Source organism: Ostrea edulis, chromosome 3, assembly GCF_947568905.1.
Source record: "Ostrea edulis chromosome 3, xbOstEdul1.1, whole genome shotgun sequence".
Classification (NCBI taxonomy): Eukaryota; Metazoa; Mollusca; class Bivalvia; order Ostreida; family Ostreidae; genus Ostrea; species Ostrea edulis.
In genome coordinates, this window is record NC_079166.1 from 63,449,026 (window position 1) to 63,466,470 (window position 17,445).

Below are 17,445 nucleotides of genomic sequence, written 5' to 3' on the forward strand. Positions count from 1 at the left end.
CGTTATCTTCACCTTGCATATTGCCTACACAAATGGAATGCTATATAAGGACAGTACAAGAGGGAGGAGCACATTTTGTCTATACAAATGAAATCCTACGCGAGGACAATACTAAATATCAAATTCAATCCCATCATTCCTCTTGTCAATACTAATAATAATTAATCACATAGTACATGAAGTATGTGTGTGCTGTTACCTAACACAATTAGATACCGATGTGCCCTTATCCGGAACATTGGGGTGTATTCACCCGTCCAAGCCTCGCCTTGTGTATGCATTGAAATGGCAACTGATAAGACTAAATATATCTGTGTAGGTCTTCTTTACAGCTGAGTGTGTGGGTAACTGTGATCTATTGATTCTTTGATACCTTTATCAAGAGTTGGTTGTTGTTTTTTTTTGTATATCAAATGGTGAAATACTTAACATGGTTCTCTAAAGACCGTCGACGAATGGTTTTTTTTCCTTCTCTCGGACAAACAGTTGGTTGGTTCCGTTCCTTATTGAATGTGATATGTAACTTCAACGATTGTATCATTGGTGTTCTAACACTCTTATAAATGATCAATAATTTCTCAAAATGAGGTAAGCATTAGAAGCTATTTTAGTAATCATTTCTCTTAATTGCTTAATTACCTCATATTCTTGAAGGCAAATATGTTTTTAACACTACATTGTATGATTTCAATGAACATAAGTTACGATATACTAAATTTGATATTAATTCGTGTTTCATAAAAATATTTATTAATCCTCTACAAAATAACAAACAAAAAACAAAAAGATACACAATTGATCGACAACGTCTTTTTCATATTACTTCCTGATAAAGATTACATGGAGCGCATATCTCAATGTTTACCTCTTGAGCCGTCTTTATCTTTTCCAATATGAATTTTATCGACAACAAAGAAAATCAATATATGATACATGTTTCCCGGAACAAATGTATTTGGTGGCTGTTGTTCGGATTTTCGAAATATAGGGAACATTCTTTGTTGGATAAATACATCTTTTTATGTGTGCCTAAATTTTTTTGTCTTTTCTTTTTTTCGTTTGTTTGGCTGTTTCCTCTTTCGTTCGTTAATTTGCCTACAGCCGTGTTCGCAACATTTGATATATATCTCAATTATTATAAAATGGGAGTTAAAGGACACTGTCATTTCATTGGTAAATTTGAAGTAATACATGTTTGTCAACGTCAAATTAGTCACATTTGAATGTAATCAAGGTTGGGTGAATATTATTCCACAAGCACTTTCTAACATAAGTTTTATTCTATTATCCTTTCGTATTTCAGCTGGGGTGGAACACGTTTAAGACATGCACATGTCTAAATCACGACAATGTCTTGTCAATGGACGTTTCATGTACTTTTCACTTTTTATTTTTACTGAAATTACAACCTCTTTCTTTTCTAAATCCGAAGTCGTGTAAAAATATATTTTACCCGTTTGTGTAATGACTCGCATTATACTTTTTGTTTATCTGCATTAGATTTTCACAAGTAGGGACTTGACTGAGAAAAAAATTTCCTTATCCGTGTTTTCCTTGGAAACGAAACATTTAACATCTGTCTGGGAGCAGTTGACTCAGATATTGACAGAATATCATTAAAGTGGAATAACAAAAAATACTTATAACAAAAAATCCAAATCTTTTTGTTATTCTTCAATCAAAAATCAAATATCAACAATTCAATATTAATATTCTTCAATAATTCACTTTTTCTAATATAAGATGCATTTCGCAAGTTCTGTGGTAGTTGTAGCGGTCTAGTTCGTCAATGCAACCGATCATTCGGCGGGGGATGCTTTCTCCTCCTGGTTACCTGATCTCACCAATTAATATAGGCATCATGTAGAGAGTTCCAAAAAGGCCTCGTTAAGAGAGCCAAAAATAAACATGGCCTTGTCAAGTGAAACCAAAATAAAAACGGCCTCGTTTCGAGAGCCCAAAAGAATATGATCGCGTTAAGACAGCCCAAGTAAACATTGTCTCGTAAAGAGGACGAAATAAATTCAGAGGTTGAAAAAGAAATACAATTACATATTGAGATGCAATATGCCTCGTCATGATACAATGTACACATGCTAATTTCGCATCTGTGTCGAAATCGTATATCATTGAAAGTAGACATTAACGGCAAACTGACAACTCAACTGTATGACAAACGGGATGATTTCAGCTTCCCTATCGTCAACTTCCCATATTTATGTAGCAATGTTCCATTATCACCTGCATATGGTGTTTATATATCTCAACTGATTCGATATGCAAGAGCTTGTTCTGCGTATAGTCCGTTTTTAAGTCTAACTTTAGGTTAGGGTAAAATGAATATGTCCAGCTGTCGAAAAGGTCAGTCTTTGTTTCGAGTTGCAGCAGTGAAAAGTTTAGGTCGATAACCACCACCATTTGGCATGTATTGAACATAATTGCTGTTCGCAATTTTGCAAACGTATTGATATTCATGCAAGACAAAGGTGGTGGATGTTATAACCGCATTAGTTCAATCGAAGTATCTTATTTTAATTCCATATTCACTATTTCATGTATGAGAGTCTACATATCATGCACCAAATTTTGGTACGAGGTGGAACAAATCTGTGTACCTTAGTTATGATTTACATTTTTATGATTGAAAGGTGTGTGCAAACGAATATAGATACAATAGCAGTATTTCTATTTATAAAACAGTATGTTCCCTATGCATCGTCCCTTAGTACCTTTAGTTGTTGTTCAAACATATTGTACTCAATTACAATGTTTACAAATATAATGTCTATGTCCCTAGGGGTCCATTATTTGGCAATAAACTATCTGTATCTGCATCTAATTTTATATTCATATTTATACAAGTATACAAGTAAGAACACGGACTGGCTAATTGAGGTATTTACTGGGCATTTAAATCGTATATATCAAGATATGGTGCTCACGGCGAGTGTGACCGGTCGACAGGGGATGCTTACTCCTCCGCAGCTATGTTAAGGCTTCCCGGAGCTTTGAAATGCGTTAAAATGATTTTTAAAAAAACAACAACTGCTAATTCATAAATATGTATAGATTAATCATGTATATTAAGGAAACCAATGTATAATAGACATCCAGTTGAGGAAATTCCAGCACAGGAGTAATTGCCCTTGACAACATTTTTAAAATCATAAATAATTGATCATCTATGGAAAATATAAACTTTTTCAGTATTAATAGTTTACCAGATTTTTTATTATATCCAGTGAATAATATTACTCAGAAAGATATATTTCTATCATTCGCAAAGTTTAATTCATTAAGATTTTTGCATAAACCTATGACGTCACATGAGGATCGATCGACCTTAATGCAACGATAGAACCCCAGGTATAAAACAAGCTCAAATTAACTTATTTTAATGTGACAATATTATATCTTCGCATTTTCAGGCATTCAGAAACTTACCTTATCTCCCAATGAATGGACTATATACTAATATTCATATTGCTGGCAGATGACTACCTTATAACCATAGACAGGTTATCAGAAACAAAACAAAGAAGTATGCAACGAGCGTTTTCACTGCTGCAAGATGTTACACTTCTGTCTGACATAGAATGCATGGCACAATTAAGGAAATATGACAACGTTCTGACGATAGAAAAAGACAAAAGAATTATCAGGTTTGCATTAAACGAAATCCGTCATCAAGTGATGAGCTACTTTGTCCTGAATTGTCTTTTAAAAACAGATGAGGACTACAAGAACTATATCAGGCTGTCTTCAGTGGATTCTTTTGTTGGAGTATGTACGTACACGGTGGCCCGATAGGGTAGGAAAAGAACGGTGCTTATATTTAACAGGGACGTTGGAGGACGATTTCATAGAAAAATTGGGGATAGATGCTTTACAACACGTCATGGTGGAGACCAGAGATCAATCATACATGAAGGAATCCATATTTTCTATGAGAAGTATGGACCTTAAGTGAAAAAGATTGTTCCAAAAATTTATTTTATCTACAATATATTGAAATCAAAACATACATTTAGCAATGCTTACAAACAAAACATCAGTTAATTAAACTCTACCGGTAGTTCTATGTATTTTTATTAATGGTAGTTTCCCTTTATATTCCCAAAAAGTTATAATTTCTCATATTACTCGCAGTATTTCTCTTCATTCTCCGCCATATTGTAAATTTGATCATCCCGCTAAAGTCAATAGTAAATTTCCCCAACCCGTGTTCAACACTAGTGTTATGAAATACGCGTTTTATTTACAACTCTAGCAATTCGTGTACCCAATCATAGATTGTATTGGCAAACTAGATCATTATAACCATAGAATTTGCGAAATGCTTACTTTAAGGTAGTACTCTACATCGTCATAATGGCTGACTTCCTTTAAAAACATGGATGAACAAATCGATATCAGCAGTATTGGACTTTTCCTTTTCCATTTAAATATCTAGCCGAGTAGCTCAGTAGGTTAAAATACCGACTGCTGAACTGTAGGTCGCAGGTTCGAGTCCAGCAGGGGTTTTAAAAAAAAATTCAGATTACCTTGTACTAAAACTGTATTTTTTGACAAAATAAAGTAAATTTGAAAATTTTCAACTTCAAAATATTGTTGTACATATTCTCCACTTTTCATCTACATAAAATTTCTCTGGTGTAGCGTACCTCCTTAAACAAGACTGTTAAAACCCCTGCACCATCAACTTGTTTGATAGTAGCCTGCCTCTATTCAAAAACTGACCATACGCAGAACAAGCTCTTGCGTTTCAACATTAAGGATTAAGTATCATGCTGGCACAGTTTAGGTTTTTATGTCTCTTTCGAAAGATCCGCGAATTTTAATGCCGAAAATTGTTGCAGGGTCGGTCGCTACCTGTAGTAAAGACTCAAGTATGCGGCAACATTGTATCAAACCACAGACCCGACTCTCTGTAAATAAAGTTATGACATCTTTATCCCAAGAATTATCACAAGCTATGTGATTTCAAATTACACCGAAAATGCCATTCCATGACTGCTGGTCTCTGCACTTCCGTGGAATAATCGATACGAATGTATTACTTTTTGTTGTGCTATTAAGTGATAAGCTGTATACGTGAAAATATCTTAAATTTTTTTCAAATAATCATACAGTATTTCATTTTCATATCAAATCACTCTCCATTTTTCATGCATATCTCGAATTCTACTCCTTATAGGATTTACTATGACATTCATCACCATTTGTTATCTTCACCCTTTCCATCACAGAAATAATGTGCATGAGGTGAAACCCAATTCCTTGGGAAAAACTTCTGATTCAGTAAGCTGCGCTCAATCTGCACTAGCTCTATCAACTAATCATTGTTTCTGATTCAGTAAGCTGCGCTCAATCTGCACTAGCTCTATCAACTAATCATTGTTTTTGCAATTACAATTAAATTATTGCAAATGTATTAGCCGAAACAAATAATTCCTTTGAAGATATTTTTAATTTACAGATATTGAACTACTGCAAACAATAACTGAATGATAGTGATAAAGTTATGACCCTTAGTTATCATAGGATGTTTACAAGGACATATTTTCCACACTTGCAGTAGTTGGTCACTATTCAAGAAATGGAATGCATACATCATGGTATCTGTTCACTGTGCCATATGATATAATACATAGTATTCTTCATCTCAGTGTTGGAAACTCACTGTAAAATTAGCTAGACATGCAGGGCTGACTGCTTGTACAATTGTAAGCACCACCAAAGACCTACAAGCCCTGACAAAATAACCGCCAATTTTGAAATAACTTTCATTACTATCCATTTTCCAATAAAAGCAATGATAAGACTAAGATTCAGTTCCCTTAACTTCCATCCCGATCACACATTATTTCATAAAGCTCCTTGGCTTGTTACAACTTTGTTACCCATATGATAACTGATATGAAGATATGATACCTCTAAATTTTATTTCACAGAAATTTTAAATTGTCTGATCATGTGTGTATACAAAGAAATTTGTTCGCCTGCAGCAAAATTTAAGCATCTCTCGGGCACACCGTTATTTCAAACACAATTAATCTTTGAAGTGGATTTTTAAAAAAGAAATTAAAGAGAAAGAAACTATCTTTTAACATGGTGAACTTGACTTAATCTTCAATCTACAGATCAGCAAGAACACTGTAGGTATCCACACAGAATAAGGTACATTAAACAATGCCCACATCCATCATATATTTGTAATTATTGCACAATGTTCTTAAATAAAGAAGATGTACATGTAATCCCAGTTCTATGATAAGTACTCCTTCTCATCCTCTTGGTCTTCCTTCCTGAACTTCTCCTCCAGGTGTTCTGGTATTTCCACCTGATGTAAGTTCTCCATGCCCTGTTCCGGTTCATCGCCAATCAAGATGTCGATGAGGTTCATGATGGTTGGTATATTGCTCCTCTGCGATTCCCACTTGTGCAGTTCTCGGATAATGATATACGTGTTCTTTTCTTTTATGAATAATCTTCCCTCTTTTGTTGCACATAGCTATGTAACAAAGAATATATCTACATATGTAAATTAATTTTCTCAAAGACCCAGTTTCATCCACAATCTAATTTAGCCCTAAAATTATGACTGTCATTTCAAACTACACACGTTACTGAAGGGTTGATAAAAAATACATGTATATGAGATCAAGTAGCTGGTACATACATCACATTCACAAATACGCATATCTCACTATTTTCTTTCAACGGTCAAAATTCACTGAAAGTACGGCTACATGTGTTGAACACAATTAAGACACATTTCATCTGAACTATCCCTATTTCAATTTCCATAGCTACAAATCATATGAATATAGTTTTCGTTGACACATGCAGCCCATGATTTCAATTCAAAAATTGCTAATTTTGCTTTAGTTTTTGGCAATATTTCAGTAAATATTAAATAAAAAAACTAAAATCGCAAACTCTATGATACCCTATTCAACAACAGTACATAATATGCCCGTGAAAAGCTAATATAGGGTGTTTTCTTACATCATGATTTGTAGAACTTGTCTTCAAGTAGTATCGGCAATCATCAGGGTGTGACATACTTTCTTTGCATCGAAAAAACAAGGCAAATCATGTACTCTCTATGTAATCTCTATGTAATATTTTCCCTTGGCATAAAATGTATGTGTACAAAGTTTAATGGTCCTTGCCCAAACGAATCGGTCTGTATCCTGCTACTACAACCTTGACCTTAAAAAACAATAGTCATCCTCCACTTGCCATAAAGTGGGGTCCTAGTCCCCAACAGTTCGGTTTGTATACTGCCTACAAAGTTTTCCAAGTGATACTGTGACCTTGACCTTGAAAAATAATAGGCACCTTCCTCTCATCATGGTGCTCAAATGTGCCAAGTTGTAAAATCCTAGAGCTTACAGTTCGGTCTGTATCCTGCCCACAAGGTCCGGACAGACAGACGAACGGACGGACATAGCCATACTAAAATACGTCATAAGAATAGGAATCTATTTGGGTGGATGATAAATTTTCATTTTAACTTGGATATTACTGATTTTCAGAGAAATTGAAGAATTAAAATACAGAGCCTGAAATAGCTGTCATTACACTCAGTCTTTAACAGGAAAACTTCTAATTTTAATAGTATGATACTATGTAATAGGCTGAGAAAGAAGAACGAACTTCAAGTTTTGAATTGTTACAATAATACACGTATAGAGTAAACTTGCCAGAAACTAAACACTTTCACATTTTGGTAATTAATTTTTTGTTTTACACTGTTTGGTCTGCTTACTCATTATCAGACTGTACCTTTAACACTGCCTGTAATAACTGTACCTTTAACACTGCCTGCAATAACTGTATCTTTAACACTCCTGTAATAACTGTACTTTTAACACTGCCTGTAATAACTGTACCTTTAATACTGCCTGTAATAACTGTACCTTTAACACTGCCTGTAATAACTGTACCTTTAACACTGCCTGTAATAACTGTACCTTTAACACTGCCTGTAATAACTGTATCTTTAACACTGCCTGTAATAACTGTACTTTTAACACTGCCTGTAATAACTGTATCTTTAACACTGCCTGTAATAACTGTACTTTTAACACTGCCTGTAATAACTGTACCTTTAACACTGCCTGTAATAACTGTACCTTTAACACTGCCTGTAATAACTGTACCTTTAACACTGCCTGTAATAACTGTACCTTTAACACTGCCTGTAATAACTGTACCTTTAACACTGCCTGTAATAACTGTACCTTTAACACTGCCTGTAATAACTGTATCTTTAACACTGCCTGTAATAACTGTACCTTTAACATTGCCTGTAATAACTGTACCTTTAACACTGCCTGTAATAACTGTACCTTTAACACTGCCTGTAATAAGATGCGCCTTATCTCTGGATTCGGTTCCCTAGTTTTATCAGCGGGCAGGTATTGGATCTCATCTGGAAGTTTCTCCATGTCATCATCATCAAATTCCTCTGGGCCGGCCAGGGGAAGCAGAAGGAAAGACAGGATGTTTACCTTGTCACTAAGCAACCACTCGTGGCATGCTGTGAAGACGAAATATACATTTACAATAACTCCCTGTTCTTATGAAATTGAAGTGGGTGAATTTTGTTGTGTTGGTGTCAGCTTTATGCATAGAAACAGTTCAAAATATAAATATAAGTAATATCCGTCTTCATTTTGGAGTGATTTGCATGCAAATAACACAACTCCATCTAACCCCAAATCAAGAAGACAGTTTCTCCTCAAGAGATATATATTCTATCCTGTACATAATGTGTGCTTTAAGAATGAATAAGTTAAAACACATCCGAGAAATCTGATATGGTTGGAAAGTGGACATGAGGAAAATGAAAGCTTTCAAATTTACCTTTCATTGCATTGTCGAAATGATTTAACATGAGCAATATACACTTTTGATAGTAAAGTTCTACATGTCACTTCAACAGATGATAAACAATCATGGTATATTCCTTTAATATATAACTGTATTTATAAGTCAAGGTGCATTGAGGTCTATCATATATATATTTACCATCATCAAAGCAGCAGTTTTTAATACAGCTGACAACCCCCAACCTTCTAATGTCGGACTGCATGTAATTAACAAACGGTAGTAACCTCTGAATCACCCACTGGTCTCGGGTGAGAATTTCATCTCGTATGTGACGAATCTGAGACAAATTGGCCAAGACGGGCGCCAGATAATGAAGGTCTGCCTTAGCATTGTAGTCTTTCGTACATAACACAGTCACAAATTTGATGATTTTCAGTTTGTCCCTGTTCTCCTTTACGATATCGGCCACACTCCTGGCGCATTCTTCTGGTCTGGTCAAGTTTGATAAAAACTTGCATACTAGATCAGCATGTCTGTATTTTGGATCCAAGATTTTTTCAAAATTTTTAACAACTATCTCTGAACAGTTTTCAGAGTTCAAAATTCTCGAACACGTGGAATCTTGTGTTGCAAGATTAACAAGTGTTTTGTAAGATGCTTCAACAATTACATCGTCCGAATCATCTGTCAGCTCTAGAATGCCTTTAATGAATTTGTCACTGCCTCCAATAAATAATTTTCCATCGTCGGAGCCTGTTAGTCCTAGAAAATATTCCACAGCTGGTCTTTTGACTTGTGGAACAGCTGTCACTGTCAGAATGGGAGCAAACTCAGTTTCCAGGTGTTCTCTGTTCAGATCTTTCAAACTCATCATCAAGCTGTATAATCCTACGAACAACAGAAAGTATATATAGAATGCAAAAGAATATTTACATATTTTGCAGCACACATACCCATTGATTGAAAAATTAATCTTATTGGGTCATCTACTTAAAAAATAAGCTGAAATAAATGCGAAAATAAAATAATGAAATTCAACATATTTTGCAACATGCATATACGTATGATTGAAAAATCAATCATTTAAAATATCATGTGAATAGCAAGGAAAAGAGTTAGTCAAAGAGAAATTTGAACCCTGGACTCCCATACCATTATGTAGTTCTGCTACTACCAAGAGGTTGAAAAACTTCCAGAGACATGAAATACACTCAAAACTCAATATTTAGCCATCTGTGGCTATTTTCACAAAATAACCTCCAACTAAGTTAAAAATTTGTCTCTGCTTTATGATCAACTGAATGGCACTATGTCCTTGTATGCAAGGTTTTTTTATAACCATGCAATTGACATATTAGTTTTCATCATTCAGAAAAACATGAGTGATGAATTTGGTAATAATTGAACTCAATAGTGTTTTGAAATTTTCATATTAATCATATTAAGATCTTTTATGAAAAGGACGGTACCACAGCATCAGATTACTGTTATAATTTTTTTTATCTAAAATGATACTACTTTACTGTGGACAGTGGTCCATCCTGAGCTTGCAATTTAATCTGACAATTTGTACAAATGTTAATCCATTTCGTTTGAAAACTCATGACACCTACTGTGGCCCTACACAGCTATCTAAAATTTGACAAAAATAAAAGACTTACTTATCTATTTATGGGGGTATTACTTTGCTGTGGCCATCCTTAAAAAAATGTTGGTTTGCTGTTTACCGACCGACCTGTAAAAAATGCAGCGACACGATTTTTTCCCCAGGGTACTGACTTTTCTTTTTCGTTACTGATTTTTCCGGAAATCCACCAGTAACAAAATCAATCATTACCCTCATAATTGTGCTCCCTGTTGTCGCAGGGTAATACAAATATGGCGTCTTCTTCGGAAGCCATGTTTTCTGTTACTGTAATTAAAGAGAGGGGAAAACAGAAAACAATTTTTGTAAGAAATGCTGTAGTTTATATGTACTTTGATGTTAGTTGTAAAAAGAAAATGATCACCCCTTCAGTCTGACAGTGTATAATCAAACATGTTATCAAAGACTTTCTGTGTGTTTACGTGTTGCTATTGTCAATTTAAAAATCTGACATCCACATCTGTGAAATTCATGTCAATCAGACTAAAGAAAAATAAAATTGCCTACCTACCTACCCACTTCTAAAAATGTGGGTAGGTACACAGCAAACCAACAATTTTTCTAAGGCTGGCCTGATATTAGACAGGTCTATATCTAGCCAATAGTAATAGTATCTGCGCTTATTTAATTTTAAGACTGAAATGTAAAAACGTGCGCAGCAAGCTTTAATGGTGACACATAATGAGAGAAAATTAGCCAAATAGATCAGATCAAAATATCAAGATCAAGTAGACGAAAAGCAGACACACTTTTTACTACTTTCTCAGTTTCCAGTCTTTCTGTCAAACATGTGCGCAATCATTTCTAAAAAATACATTTTCTACGGAACAGTTTTTCACCTTCCTGCAAAGAACTCCAATGACTAATACTACAAGTAACCCAACAGATTGTTCGTAGTTGAATTCGGTCGATCGCATAGATTGTTTAAAAAACAAACAAACAAACAACAAAGCTTGCAGGGCCGTAAATTACATGGAGGCGGAGGAGGCAGCTGCCTCCTCCAACTTTTGAGCCAAAAAAAATTAAAATTTAAAGTTCTTTAGAATTTATGTTGTTTCCAAAAACTAAGAACATGATACCGCCCTTAAAAAGCATTCCAAATCTTTCTTTTAGAATGAGTTAGTCAAGTAACATCTTAGAAGGCCCTAGAATCAAGGATTTTGCACGAAACGTGTTCAGCACATAGAACTTTCCTAATTCAGTGTGCACAAAATGTGCTCAGCGCGGCGTCTGGGGGCGGCCCCCAGACCCCCGCCTAATTTCCTGCCTCCTCCAAATTGAAGGTTAATTTACGGCCCTGGGCTTGTAAACATCAGGGGCTCTAATCCCGGAGACATAGAGCTAGTACACATAGGCCTGCGTATACAGGAATTTGTGAAGGGGGGGGGGGGGGGGGGTCTGGCACTTGTACTTGATCGTTTAGCTGTTTTTCAGTCCCCACCCTCACCCCATTTACACCTTTTGTTTGTGTGCATTAGGGAGATTTTGAGACGACAGTTTTATACATGAAAATGTTTTTGATATATATATATATATATATATATATATATATATTATTGAATTGAATTATATAGGCTATTATTTTATTGTTTCCCATGTTGTTATCGCTATTACTCAGTTGATTTGAAATAATAGAATAAAAGGCTGATTAAAGGTTACTCCCAATATGCCAGAGGTCTAGGGGCCGCCTGCCCCAGAAGTCCACAACACGCTTCCACAACGGCTCCGTTTCTAGACAAATCAGCTACGCAGACCTGATTTTGAGACACACTGTAAAATACCCGTTGGAGTTACGTCCCTTAGAATGACGAATTCTCGCTTGGTACGAGATTCTGCGTGGTATTTTGTTGTCAACAGAAACAGGACAGCAAGACAGTTCTTGCCTTAAAAACAGAGGCTTCTAGAGTTATTGTGTCAGTAAACATGGATGAATTTCAAACTGGAGAAGAGGTAAGACAATTATAATGTGAAATTGAATGTTACAAATGCACAAAAGTGTCTCAACAAATGTCCCAAAACCTGCATTTGATTTATTCACCATGATATTACATTTTTCTCTCTCTCTCATGCTTTTCAGACTGCGTTTGTCACAGATGAAGTTACGAACATAGTGAAAGAGGTTTGAATCTTATTTATCCAATACATTCTGAATGTAGTGTTTGAAATATCACTCTTTGGATTGGTGAAATCAATAGAATGTTGGTGCATTATCAAATTGTATACCATGCTCTAAATTTGTTCAGTGTCAAAGTACATATATGCCAAAGTATGAAACATTGATAGAAAAGAACATGATTTTTATCCAGTAAAAGACTATTGAGGACTGAACAAGTTCAGATGCAGCTGTGATTGAAGGATTAAAATATAACATGACAGCAGGGTTTCCAACACAACAAAGTATAATTATGTACATGTATTAGAGTTTTACAACACAACAAAGCATAATTATGTACATGTATTAGAGTTTTACATGTAGTATTCATATCAAAAAACTAGCCTGATGACCCAGACTACTATTCTTTTTATCAGGCTGGTAAAAAGTACTATATGTTAAATCAGTCTGGTGATAAATTTCTTGTGGGCTAGCATATTTGTCTTGAAGTTGAAGACTACATATGTAATTGTGTTCTTATTTGACATTTGTCTTTTAAATTCCTCTTGAATTTAGGCTATTGAAGGAACCATTGGTCCAAATGCTTACCAACACAACAAAGTAAACCAGTGGACATCAAATGTAGTGGAACAGTGTTTAAATCAGCTAACAAAATTAGGAAAGCCATTCAAATATATAGGTAAGGTTACAGCACGGTACTGTAAATTTGGATGATTATTGAAGCAAAGTAAATTTTGTATATTGTGGATATGAAATTTATGATGGTAAATTATTGCTCTGGATTTATCTATATATGTATACAAACAAATAGTCACAAGTATCCTGATGAAAAAGACTGGATCAGGTTTACACGTTTCGCACTCTTGTTTCTGGGAGAGTAACACTGATGGTCAGTACATTAAGGACAATTAGCAATTAGAAAATGTTTTTGGTTCAAAGTTGTTTTTTAAATGATCAAACTCACCATTAGCACAATGGATCTGTAGACATTTTCTTCTCAAACCTTTGGTAACATCCTTGACAATGTTACGAAGAACTGGCTTTGGTAAGATGGGATATCTAATAATATTTTTGCCTCAGGTTTTCGCATTCTTTTGAAGTAGTTAGTAATAGTGGTGTTTGTTTTTCAGTTACCTGTGTAATCATGCAGAAGAATGGCGCTGGTTTGCACACGGCCAGCTCCTGTTTCTGGGATAATGGCACTGATGGTGGGTTCTTTTGATCTTGTAACTTAATTTTCATTATTAACTATAAATTTAAGAATATCAGTAGTTAATGCATGAAAATTTCTGTAATTTCCTATCCTGAATTGTAGCAAATTATTTCAACTGTAAATTTATGAAGATTTGTAGTTTCACTGTAGCAGCTAGGTGAAAATGGCAGTCTAATTAAAATCAGACTTTTTTAGATTCATGCCGTATACTCTGCATAAGAAGATCTGACATAACAGGACTAGGGGTCATGTTCATTTGAACTTTATGTTAGCCAATCAGTGCATCGCCTATGCAATCGCCGGTGTTCACAATTCAAGGAAAATGGCTGTGATTGTTTGGTTTGAAAGAAAATACATCGCAGCTAGATGTGACGTCACAATGCACCATTTACGTCGACTGGCATTATATTCCTCGCATTAATTAAGTAAACCATCTTGAAAACTATTCAAATCATACCCATCCCTATTCATTCATAAATCGCAATTCACAATTAATTTAATTTGGATGTATTTTCTATCGCACGTTTTTTAATTGTATAAACGGAATGAATTAAGCATTATTACGAAAGTTTAAAATTCCTCATGTGATAATATACTATTTTATAGTTGGAATAAACTTCGTGGGAGATAGATTACTGCAACTTGTTCACAAATTGCCGGGAACCGCCTAAATAGCCATTATTGTCTGTATGGCGCAATCTGACTGGTTGATAGTTCTCATGAATATTTTAAGCGAAAGGTCATGCGGACGTGACCCCCTATGGGATTATGTCAGATCCTATTGTAGCAATTGTGAGCGTATATTAGGATCTGATTTTAATTAGATTGGTGAAAACGGTTATCAATGATGTTATTGCCATTTTATATTATCTTTTAAGATTTGCTGTAGATGTACCATTTTCTTTGAGATTAAATTTCAATTACATATATGTACCTTATTCAGTTCATATTATAGGTACACTATGAATTTGTGTTTCAAGTTCTGTGTAATATAATTCTTCAGATTACCTATGAAATTCCACACTTGTACCATGTGGAGGAATTACATCTACTGTAATATAAAGGAAATACGCGTAGTTAACGTTATACTGTAATTGCTTATCATTTATTAATTTGTTCTAGGTTTGATTGTATTTTGACTTTTGATTTTGCAGGCAGTTGCACAGTGAGATGGGAGAACAAAACCATGTATTGTATAGTTAGTGTGTTTGGCTTGGCGATCTAAGAAGGGGGAATAACTATTGAAGGGAAATTAACTTTGTGACACAGAACTTGTGACTGTTCATAGAACAACAAACCAATGTGACAGACTTCCATTTTCATTCCTTTAGGTCTTGAAGGCATGGACCTGCTTCAGCATTTGCTTTAAAGCAAAGTACTTCATTTTCCTTATTATAATATTTACACATGTGAATGGTCATAGGTTTTCTAATTCAGCTGTATCAAATATTACAGGGTTTTATTTCCTCTTGTTTTGGCAGTCATAATACACTCTTGTCGATTTTTTTTCTTTTCCAATAAATTAATGCAAATTAATACATATCCCAGTGTGGGATCATGTAACTAACATCAGAAAATTCTAGGTGAATTAATTTGTATGGCAGTTCTTTTCCCCTCATTTATTCTTCAAGGAAGATGCCTCTGTGATATACCTTTATCAATTTATATTATTAGTCTCTCTCAAGATTCAAATTCAAAGATATGTGTTACTAATATATATTGTAAAGTTTAAATGATTTCGTAACTTGGTAGGTCAGACAACAAAGGAACATGTCTTAATTTGTTTTAAGTATATTTGATATATTTATTCCATCAATTGTACATACTATAATATATTGTGCTTGTAATAGAACATATTAAAACTGTGTTCAGACCAATTTAATGTCATTTTGTTATCATGTACAGTCACTTGTTGGAATAATTTTACACAGATAAGTCTGGGCCTTCAATTTAATCGAACTTGTCCTTTAGTTTAACACAGAGTGACTGTTGATATTGTTCTTTCTTAAGCCTGGCAACAGTGTACTTCTATAATGTATTTGTGTTTTATTGGATACATACATCCTTTTTAAGACGATGCAAATTTCTAAGTACATGCACTTTTAAGGATGAATGCTACACCAGTGAAATTTGATATGGATGGAAAGTGGCGAACATGTACAACATTTTGAAAATAAAAATTTCAAATTTACCTATTTAGTCAAAAATTGCAGTTTTAGTAGAAAGATTTCTGAAAAAAAATTAAAACCCCTGCTGGACTTGAACCCGCAATCTACAGTTCAGCAGCCGACATGCTAACTCACTGAGCTACTCAGCTATGCAATTTCATCTGTAAGGAATAGACTAATATTGCTGAAATTTATATTTACAGTCATGTTTAAAAGGGAAGAAAGCCATTATTGCGAAGAGTACCTCCTTAAATTCCATTTAGACTGATAAGAGAACACAAGCCCTCCATTAGATGTGCCCCAGTTTGTGATAAATGATAGTGATTTCATGATTTGCTTTTTGATGACTTTTACTTCCATGTTAGGCCATGGAAAATCCTGTATACCAAGATGAATAGTGAAAGAGCGTTGACTTCAGTTTCATTATTGTGCATGCATTTAAAAAATCATTTGTCAGTCTGCAGTGAATGGGGGGATCAAGTTATATTATGATGCCAGAATTAGAAACTTTTCTACAGATGCCTAAAATGTTTGCAAGGCTGTGGACTGTTGATGATTGATGGAGAAAGAATAATCCACAGATCTTATTAAATTGGGATTAGTTTCAATTCTATCAATTTTCTGCTCTTCAGACTTGAATTGTTTTGTTTGTAGTGGCACCAAGACAAACTTCATATTGAGTGATGTGGAAAGTTGGACAATAAAGTTGAAGTGTCCCTTCCAAATAGATATGCAAGTGGTATATGTCTCCATCTCAATGGACAAAAAATATGAACTGTAATCAGGGATTTATCTAGGTTGTTTTTACTACCGATAAAAGGTACCTTTCCCCATTGGCAACAAATGGATATTTCCCCCTCAACAGACAAAAAAAATCCCCTTCATTTGTAGAAACTTCACAAAATTGTATGAGAATTTTCAACAAAAATCATTAATATAAATTCTAAGTCATTTTCTATAATTGTCAGACTCTTACAATATAGATGAAATGAGTAATCAATCAATTTATATGGCTGTTATAATCTGTGGATATTATATTCCATGGATGTCCCCCATCCCCTGGAAGCTAATGACTGCATTCTCAAAAATTCCCCTTAAATATAAAATGGGTAGCAACATCTAAATGCTGCATAAAACCCTGGTTATAGAAATCCAATTCTTGTTTCAGGATAATACAGTCAAGATGTTTGAATTGCGTTTTTTATCAGTTTTAAGGTGCCTGAATCATGCAGTGTTTAGAGAGATACTGCGATACCCCTGACAACATTATTGTCAGTCGATTGCAATATTATGTCTCTGAAGTCTCAGTAAGCTTTCAAATTGAAGAACTGTCATATTTGGAGGATAGCTTTATTGATATGCCCTTCTCAAAACTCCTTTGATTTTCTACATTAAGGTTTAATCTCCGATTCCTCATATAACCAAGTTTTGTAGGTATGGTTTCCACAATTTAAGCCCATTC

At 34.6% G+C, this 17,445-nt stretch overlaps 2 protein-coding genes and 1 long non-coding RNA gene across 5 annotated transcripts; 2 read left to right on the plus strand and 1 right to left on the minus strand.

The window, feature by feature from the left end:
• Positions 1-222: 222 nt before the first annotated feature.
• Positions 223-4,076, plus strand: LOC130052713 (uncharacterized). The gene is made up of 2 exons (XR_008801102.1): positions 223-588; positions 3,429-4,076. It is a non-coding gene; the product is annotated as an uncharacterized LOC130052713 (long non-coding RNA).
• A 1,375-nt stretch (positions 4,077-5,451) lies between these two features.
• On the minus strand, positions 5,452-11,285 carry LOC130052714 (protein HGH1 homolog). Of its 3 annotated transcripts, none has more exons than XM_056158481.1 (4): positions 11,239-11,285; positions 9,043-9,732; positions 8,361-8,551; positions 5,452-6,514 (listed from the first exon to the last, which is right to left on the minus strand). In XM_056158481.1, the coding sequence occupies exons 2-4, from the start codon at positions 9,716-9,718 to the stop codon at positions 6,269-6,271; spliced, it is 1,113 nt and encodes a 370-aa protein (XP_056014456.1). In that variant the 5' UTR covers positions 9,719-9,732; positions 11,239-11,285; the 3' UTR covers positions 5,452-6,268. The 3 variants fall into 3 exon arrangements, with proteins under 3 accessions (XP_056014456.1, XP_056014455.1, XP_056014457.1); XM_056158480.1 differs by lacking the exon at positions 11,239-11,285 and adding an exon at positions 10,682-11,219; XM_056158482.1 differs by lacking the exon at positions 11,239-11,285 and adding an exon at positions 10,506-11,218.
• Positions 11,286-12,268: 983 nt separating this feature from the next.
• LOC130052715 (dynein light chain Tctex-type 1) lies at positions 12,269-15,692 on the plus strand. The gene is made up of 5 exons (XM_056158483.1): positions 12,269-12,439; positions 12,567-12,608; positions 13,158-13,281; positions 13,733-13,810; positions 14,970-15,692. Exons 1-5 carry the CDS (start codon positions 12,413-12,415, stop codon positions 15,038-15,040), a joined length of 342 nt encoding a protein of 113 aa, XP_056014458.1. The 5' UTR covers positions 12,269-12,412; the 3' UTR covers positions 15,041-15,692.
• Positions 15,693-17,445: the final 1,753 nt, after the last annotated feature.

What these genes read in the sequence shown, in the direction of transcription:
- LOC130052714 (XM_056158480.1), bottom strand. Translation starts at nt 10,745, where the DNA reads ATGGCTTCCGAAGAAGACGCCATATTTGTATTACCCTGCGACAACAGG. An exon ending in CAGGGAGCACAATTATGAGG is followed by an intron (nt 9,733 to 10,681) that starts GTAATGATTGAT and finishes TGTTGTTCGTAG; the next exon opens with GATTATACAGCTTGATGATG. An exon ending in AAACTGCTGCTTTGATGATG is followed by an intron (nt 8,552 to 9,042) that starts GTAAATATATAT and finishes TCGTCTTCACAG; the next exon opens with CATGCCACGAGTGGTTGCTT.
- LOC130052715 (XM_056158483.1), top strand. Translation starts at nt 12,413, where the DNA reads ATGGATGAATTTCAAACTGGAGAAGAG. An exon ending in AATTTCAAACTGGAGAAGAG is followed by an intron (nt 12,440 to 12,566) that starts GTAAGACAATTA and finishes CATGCTTTTCAG; the next exon opens with ACTGCGTTTGTCACAGATGA. An exon ending in AAAGCCATTCAAATATATAG is followed by an intron (nt 13,282 to 13,732) that starts GTAAGGTTACAG and finishes TTTGTTTTTCAG; the next exon opens with TTACCTGTGTAATCATGCAG.